The sequence below is a fragment of the Corvus brachyrhynchos genome, unplaced genomic scaffold, assembly GCF_000691975.1.
Source record: "Corvus brachyrhynchos isolate BGI_N302 unplaced genomic scaffold, ASM69197v1 scaffold71, whole genome shotgun sequence".
NCBI classification, from domain to species: Eukaryota; Metazoa; Chordata; class Aves; order Passeriformes; family Corvidae; genus Corvus; species Corvus brachyrhynchos.
In genome coordinates, this window is record NW_008237609.1 from 772,529 (window position 1) to 781,323 (window position 8,795).

Here is an 8,795-nt window from a genome sequence, read left to right on the forward strand (position 1 = left end):
CCCCGCCGTTGGCCGTGGACAAGGGCTGCCCTCTTGGGACGAGGGATGCGGGTTGCGGCAGCTGAGAGATGCAGCCCGCAGCAGTTTCTTTTTTACTTCGTGTCACTTCGTGAAACGGTTCAAACACCCCCGCAGAGCGAGTGTCTTTGGACCTGGCGTGGCTTTTCTTGTTTTTTGATTTCGGTTGTTTTTAATTTAACTAACATAGAATACTGGGTGGGGGCTTTTGTGTGTTTATATACATTCATAGATGCGTGTGCATATATACATATTTGCTGCTGTTTCTCGTTCCTTGTGACGGTTAATGCAAGTGCTGTGACCTGGCCCAGTGCATCTTGGGTTTAAGGCGGGAGGCTGGAGGTGCGCGGGACAGAGCGGAGGCCCCGACCCTGTCACGGTGCCAGCGCAGCCCCTGAACTGGTCTGAACCCCGGTATTTTGTTCCTGTGCGTGGCTCACGTCAGAAAACCGACGTAAACTGCAAAAAAACAAAAACCAAAACAACAAAAAAAACCCAAAAAACCAAACCAAAAACAAACAAAAATCAAAAAAACCCGAACTACAACATAGTGAAAAAGCTTTGAGCACAGTAGTCGGTGTTACAGAACTACAATAGTTTCTGCTATGAAAACAATCCGAAAATGCAGGTACTGTTATGGGATAGGAAATGTGAGAGAAGGGGCAGTGGGAGTACTGGGAAATACTTTGGAGAATGATAGGTCCTGAGAAATGTGAGCAGATGAGTAAAGTTTAGATGCTCACTTTTGGCCTGACTGTGAGGAACCAAAGCTGCCATGTTTTGGGCTTGTTTCTCAGTGTAGTGTGAAACTCTGGAATTCCACAAAATGCCTATACCAAAAGCTTATATGCAGAGTGGAAAGCAGCCAGGAAGTCTGCTGAGGGTTGTTGAATGTGAAGACTTTCTCTGAAAATGCCCTAATGACGGAGTAGAGTCTAGGGAGAATGTTCAAGGGGTAGTGCGTTGTTATTTTCTCAGCATCTTCACTTCTCTTGAAGTTACCGCTGCTGTTACAAAAGCATTTCTTAGTACAGACCCTCATGAGTTGAGCCGGTGTAAAAATTAGCATTTCAGCGACTGATCTCCATGCTGTGACCTGCTGCTGGAGGCAAGACAGGACTAGCAGGGTCATTATGGCCCCTGTGATGCTGCAAGAGGGTAAAACCATTTTGTGCAGATAGAGAGACTTCTTTGGGAAGGACAGAGAATCTCTGACAACTTCCCTCTTTCCACTTCTGTGGGAATGATTTAGACAGGAGGGACAATAAAGACAAAGTAAGGCTTTTGAGAACAGGTATAGAAAGTGCACTGATCTTTAGATTTAGGAGCCCAGGCTTCCTGTGTAACTATGTGTATATTTTATTTAGGATAGATATAGACATTTAGCAGTTGTTGTTTGTAAAGTTGTTAAGAGCTCAGAATTGTTGTGGAGAAACTGCTACATCTCTCTGCCAAAGACACTGCCTCAACACCTAAAGATTAGAAAGGGCTTCATCCCTATCTGGAGTCCAAAAGCACAGAGGGGTCTTACAGCCTACCTTTTACCTAATTGGCAGGCATGTTAATTGTTGAATTCTTCACTTTTTTCTTTAGTTTTTCAAAACCCATTATCCAGTATTAAATTTCCTGAACCAGGAAAGCATGGTGTTTGTGTTAAAAGCTGTAGCTTTTGGCTTATGCTAGAAAATTGAGCATGTTGTTGAAGTTCAAACAGCAATGGACATCTACCATGTTCACACTGTAGAGGTACAGTAGAAGTTAAATGTTGATGAGGAACAATTTTGATCATTGAAATTTTTGTAGTCTGTAGGGACTAAACTGCTTTTTCATTTTTTTCTGTTGCAGTTCTGTTTGAGATTTCAAGAATATTAAACACTGGCTTGGATATGGAGACATTGTCTATTTGTGTGCGGCTTTGTGAACAAGGGATAAATCCAGAAGCATTGTCATCTGTTATTAAAGAACTTCGTAAGGCTACAGAAGCTCTAAAGGTAATGCTCTAGTTTAAAAAGCTTATAAATTTGTTTTTAAGAGTAAGATGTACATGCAACTTGCTATGCTTCAGTTTGTAAAATGTAGTTGGATATGACTCGTTTTTAAATCAAGAAAAGTAACTGTTCAATAGAGGAGGCAATAAATACGACTGAATTCAACGTGAAGCAGGAAATGGTATAAATAACATGTTTTGTAGAAAAGAAATAATTAGACTTAACTCTTCTGAAGGAAAAGAACCACAACCAAAACTCAAAAATTTTTATTATGGTCACCATTTGTCCCCTTACCTGCATAATATCACAATTAGGTTTTTCCTTTAACCAATATCACCTCATTTCTACAACCTCAGATCTAACAGTGCGCAGCAGTGCTTGTAAACAGTTACATGCAGCTTGTTAACATAATCTTTACATATTGCTTTTACCCCCTTAACCTGTGCTTTGAACCTTTCCGAAGACTAACAAGAGGGGATTTTGTGATGTGTGTATATGTAGGGCTTTTCATATATGAATATTTACCTGTTTAACTAGTAGAGGGTAACTGTGGTTTAAAAAAACTTCTCGCTTGCCTTTTAAAGGATTTTCATTCTTTACTGTCTACCTAAACATCACAGTCATGACTTTTGTGTTTTGGGTGTTTTTGGTAGGTGGAGGGGAAGCCTATGTCTTGCTTCTGTTCTGAAAGACTGCATCCTTTATTTTTAACTTAGCATTTTTTCTATACTCATGCATATTTTGTATTTGTGTCTGTGCTTAAGCATATGCTTGCATGTGTATTTAAGTGTGTATAAGTAATTGAGGGCTATTTTACTGCTTCCATTGCTTTCACTGCTTTCCCATCCCTGCTGCTCTCCTCTGCATGTTTGTCCCATAACTGGTTTAAAACCTACCAGTGTCAGTCTTCAACAACCATGCCTTGTTGACAGGGTTGAGTTATTCAGTAATAAAAATACTTATGTTCTTAATCAAATAATTGGCAGTGTGATTTATGCAGTTATGATTAGTGTCGTTCTTCTGAGTTTTGTGTCAATAATTTGTCTGTGTGGATGGGGTAATAATTACCATAAGTTATATAAAGTAAACTCCAAAGGTAACTATATATTTATGCATTTGAGCCTTTCTTGAAAGTATTAGGGTAAAATGTACAAGCTTAAAGCTGCTTAGATACAGGATGTAACACAAGCAAACATCAGTGGCTCTTTTAGTAAAGGGTAGTGGCAGTTGACAGCATTTTTTTTTTTTTTTTTAGAAAATACTAGTGTTCATTAGAAAAAAATGAAAGTAGCTTTTTTTTTAGACCTTTAAGTTCTCTAGGTAAATTTAAAAAGTTACAAGAAAAGATTAGATTTAATCTACGTTATGTCTCTTTTGGTGGCTTGGAATAATTTTTTTTCTGTTTCTAGGCTGCTGAAAATATGACAGGCTGACATGGAAAAACATCTCTGCATGAGAAGCATGCCAAGTTAAAATTAACAGGAGCTCTGAAGATTGCCACTATTAAGAAAAAAAAAAGAAAGGAGTGTATGTGAAGGTTTCAGAGTATTACTGTAATGTTTTTCAAAACAATGGTGTATATTATAGCTTTGAAAAGTTTTTAATAAGTTCACTAGTAATATTATTACTTGGTATTTTTGTGAACTGTTTGTGTGTATTGTGCAACTGCTCTTCTTTGGCATCCTATACTTCTAAAATCATGCCAGATATTGTACATTTGTTGAATTTAATATGCACCAACAGATCTTTTTATAATGAGTGTAGCTTTGTTATTGCATCCTTTAGAAGTGCTAGTATATTCTGGGTTTTATCTCTTGCTTTGATGAAAAACTACATGTACAGTTTTAGTCTTGCTTTATGGTCCAGATAAGAATGAAGCCCATACTAACTTTATTTTAGAGGAAGGGCAGTAACTTAAGTCCTAAGCTGAAAGTAATAAATAAAGCATTTTTTAAATAATGTGGCTATTGAATTGTCCTTTTGATTTCAATTCAAATTACTGGGAAACAGTGTTTCACTTAGATAACAAAGGTTCTTCAGCTATCCATGTAGATATGTATGTAAATTTAAATTCTGGATGACATGGAATGTTTCATGGAGATAGCATGCTGCATTTGTTGCACTTATACAGGATCTAAAGGCTGTATTGTTACTGCAATACAATGGTCAGTGCATACATGAGAAGCATCTGATTTGGTTGATAGGTATCAGTAAGTCTTTAAGCAGCTGCTTGGTACAGGAATGTCTTCTCATTTAGCACTAGTAACCTTCACTGATGCCAAAACAAGTGTTAATTTCCAGTAAGCATCCTTGCATCTGGGAATTCTACTCCATAAGAAAATGTTTTCTTGTGTGTTCTTCATCTGCTGCTGTTTAAGCTTTTTTTTTTTATTTAAGGTTTTTTGACTTTTTGTTAATGGTGGTTTCAAAGTGTAGTCCTAATGGGACCTAAAGCAACCTGCAGGGTTAATAGGGCAAAGCAGATTTCAAAATGAACCTGGAATCTTAGTTAAGCCTAAAATTACATTTGTGCAGAGATAAAAAGTTCTTTTTACTTTAAGAGTTTACATCATATACACTCTGGGTCATAGCTCTACAAAAAGCAAGGAAGGAAGCTAAATACTTCATATTGCTGGCAGAGAGAATAGAAAAATATTTATACTGCAGTGAATCACTTACCTTTATTTCCAGTTAGCCTGGCCAACAAGTCATTCCAGGAAGATGCTGTAAATAACCAAACTGGGGAATTTTTAAGTGGTTTTATTTTGCACACTCACAGCATCAATTTACAAATTGACTTTAAATGTTCATAACTTGAATATTGACTGTATGAAAATATATCAACAATGAAATTTATCTTAGGAAATCTGAAAATTCAGTAAAATACCATGAAAACTCCAGTCAGATCAGCACAAATGAGCAATCAGCTCTCTTAATTTTCTCTGGACTGAGTAATACATGTCAACAATGAGAAGAGGCTTGGGAAGCATTCTTGCTGGTCTCAGGAGTCACATCTAAGTCTGTGAGATTTCCCTTGTATAACTTAAAGTCTGAAAGTTTGCTGTAATTATAGCAAATGTACCCAAAATAATACTGAAATTTTATTAGAATACATGTTTCTGCTGGTGCATTTCCTTTTCCTCCATTGCCAGATCTTTGGGTAATACAGGAAGTCTGATGACTTCCCTTGAATGTCACTCTATTGATTAGTTTGCATTTATGTATTTCCAGGGTTTTTTCTGACCTGCTAGCTCAATTTTGGTTTGGGTTCAATGTCTGAAATGCTTAAAACCAGCTTGCAACTGCAATATGAGAATTTATACATAATTGATATAATTTATATGATCTTCAACTGTCCAGTAAATTGCATCTACCATTTTACCATCTGTAAGCGTACAGCTTTTATGTATTTAGACATTTTCTGGTAGACCATTTGTTCTGCAGAATTACAGAAGGGCGTGTGTTTGACATTCAAAACCCCAATTTGATTTCTGTAAAATTAAAAATGCATTATTTCTCTTTATTATGTGGAACTAAAAAGGGAGAACATGCTGTTTCTTAAAGGTGGTGTAAGAAAACTCCGACTGCTTTTGGTTTGGGTTACCATCCACAACAAATACAATAAGTTTTATTTTTCCTCTTCCTGGTGAAACATGATAAAGAAAATCCCTCTAGTAGAAAGTTTCATACTGGAAATGCTTGTGCTGCAAGGTAAGTGTATCACTTCAATAGCATCCTCACTATGTGAACATGAGTGCTCAGACTTGGCGCTGATGACTGAGAAGTCTTGGCTGCATTTGTAACACACATCACCTTCTATCACATTTAACCAAGAAGCCGAGCAAACAGCACGTGCTTTTCCTCTCTGCTCCTTACTTACATGCTCTTGGAACTCCTGAGAAGATAAACTAGGAATATCTATACAGGTCCTGACCGAAGTTGTTTTTTCTAACACAATAGCTTCTTTTGTAGTCGCAGGCAGCTGCCTGAGGAAGGATAAGAACAATGCAAGCGCATTTGGTTGCTTTTCTTCTGTGTTCTCCTGGCTTTTAAATGTCTTCTATTCCAGGCTTTCCTGAACATCATATGGTTTGTCTATTTAGTAATTTTCAATGCTGTTTTTTCCAGTACTTGGCTAGTTTCCTTTGGACTATATATGCTTCCTGAGTAACAGCAGCCTTTATCAATAGATGGCTGTTGCATAAAGAATTGCCACTTCTTGTTCGTTTGGAGCCTGATTTTCACTAGTTTAATTTAATGTCCCTTGCACAGTAAACTTTTTTCTACCGTGCCATGTTCTGCAGATATGTAACTCGCCTTTAAACTTCCTCTTCTAAACTGAAATGCATTAGTATTTGAGTGACCAAAAGCATGGAATAGGATCTGTATTTACTGTTGTTTGAAACTTTTCTGGGTCTCATACATTATTTTCTGAGACGGGAACCAAAAATGCATGCAACATTAGCCATGCAGTTAAGTACTAGGCCTGCTTGATTACTTTCTTGTTCTTTATTCCTTTTCTAGTAATTCCTAATATTTGACTTGCTTTTTTAATTTGATCTGAATGTTGAGCTGTTTTTATGGCATTATCTAGGGTAATTGCAGGATCTCACTCTTTAGTAAAGTGATAAGCTCAGAGGTTATTTTTTCATATGTGGAAACTGTGGTTGTTTATCTCCATGTGTATTATTTATTTGTTTGTGCTGAATTGCATCTGCCACTTTTTCCTAATCAATCTTCCATGTGTTTCTGCAGTTCATCACAGTTTGCTAGTAGTCTTGCTACCATCACTGATTTTATCATTGGGAAATTTTGTTGTTTTATCCCTTTTTTGAGGTTAATTATAAGTAAGTCATGCAGCACACAATGTATCAGACTGCAAAGGACCACTGGTGACCTAGAGCAGGAGCTGACCATTTATTTTCATTCCTTTTCAGTGATTTAGAATAAAATGCATCATTTTTACACCAGTCTTCAGTGTCACTTCATTTTACACACGTGTCTTCAGTGTCACATACAGCAGCTCTGACTGAGAGTTTAAGCACAGTTGTGAATCCAGTCTTGCAGAGAGCGTGGCATGCTTGATAACTATCAGGATCCCCAATGTTCTTTCCCACCTGCTGCTGTTTAGGTGAGCAAATACTGGTTCAATCCTAGATTTGCTTTTTGATTCAATCAACTAGTTCCTTCTGATTTTAACTCGTGTGCTTTTGCAGGCACCCTTTATTCCAGGGACTGGTCCCAGCAGGCTGCACACCAGAGCAGTCTGTTCTTCCCCAGCACTTTCCGACTTCAAACATCCCATCTGCTTTTATGTGCTCAGTTTCGTGCTACAGAAACACTGCAGTTTTTATTATTTGAATATACTTTAAATTAAAAGGCACAAAAAATGACAATAACTTGGACTCAACAGTGATGCATGATGTAGTATGGCTGTAGACAACCTGCTTTAAAGAGGAGCTTTACATTACTTATGTGTGGTCTGAGCTAGGGACTTTGTCAGGTTAGTTTACTTTGAAGATTCAACTCTGAGTCACAAATATTACTGCTTAATTAAAGTTTGAAAACAGAATTTCAAAGAATGAAAGGTATGTCAAAGTAATTTCAACCTTTAAAGGAGTGAGGGCAGGGACAGAGAGTTTCATACCAGTGACCTCACGCCAGTACAAACATCCAGCTGCTAAATTTGGGATTTTATCAGCAAAGACTGAAAGATTAAAAAAGTCAGGTAACAAGAGACAGGATGAGAGGAAATGGCTACAAGTTGTGCCAGGAGCAGTTTAGATTAGATAGTAGGATAAATTTCTTCACAGAAAGGATTGTAAAACATTGAAACAGACTTCCCTGGGCAGTGGTGGAGTCACCATCCCTGGAAGCATTCACAAAATGTGTGGATATGGCGCTTCAGGACATCTTTTACTGGTGAATGTGGTGGTGGTGCTGGGTTGATGATTGGACTTCATGATCTTCAAGGCCTTTTCCAACGTTAGTGATTCTGTGTTGCTGTATGCTTCAATTTATGCAGGACAATTTTCTGTTAAAGCACCATCGGCATCATTCAGTAAAAGCACAAATGTACTGTGTTGTTCCCTGTTTTGGTGTCATGTTAGCTTGGGAGTGAGATTTGAAAAACAAAAACCAAAAAACTTTAAAAAGTGGTGAAACCAAAATCTCAGGATTTGAAAAATGGTAATTTGAGAAGGATTCTTGAAGCATCATGGACAGATACTTTACTGTGAGGTTTTTGTGAATTTGTAGGAAGGGTTCCTGTTATTTACAGAAAATGGTTCCATCAAGTAGAAATAGTGAAGTAAAACCATAATGCTGTCTATTTACTGCTTCCAGACCCACTGTTTATACTTCAAGAAAGCACAGGGATAATTTAAATGAAGCCATAAAACTGTTTTGGGATGGGAAAGCAAGCCTGAAGAGGTCTCAAAGCACTCAGGGGCTGTGCAGGTTCTCAAAGGGAAGTTGAGAAGAGATGTAATGACCCTAGTTATGCCCTTGAGCATAAAGGAAGTCTTGTGGGTACATCTTTTTAACCTGACAGAGAAAAGCAGATGCAATAGGTGATGTTGGAGAAATCAAATCTTAAAAATAAGGCACAACTTCCCAGGAGTGAAAGTAAGTAATCTTTGACATAGCATATTAGGGAAATGACAACTGGTTACTGCTTGATGTTGTTAAAATGAAATTAAAAGTACTTCTAAAAGATGTTATAATCCAGTTTCTGGGGCGAAGTCTGCAATACCTCTCTGCAGGGTGTCAGAGAGACTGGCTGGGGGC

General features: G+C 37.6%; 1 protein-coding gene across 1 annotated transcript; it reads left to right on the forward strand.

The window, feature by feature from the left end:
- Positions 1-1,835: 1,835 nt before the first annotated feature.
- MZT1 (mitotic spindle organizing protein 1) lies at positions 1,836-3,969 on the forward strand (the record flags this gene model as incomplete). The annotated part of the gene is made up of 2 exons (XM_017731607.1): positions 1,836-2,009; positions 3,416-3,969. Coding segments are annotated over 2 exons (198 nt in total), but the record flags the coding sequence as incomplete, so codon positions are not given.
- Positions 3,970-8,795: the final 4,826 nt, after the last annotated feature.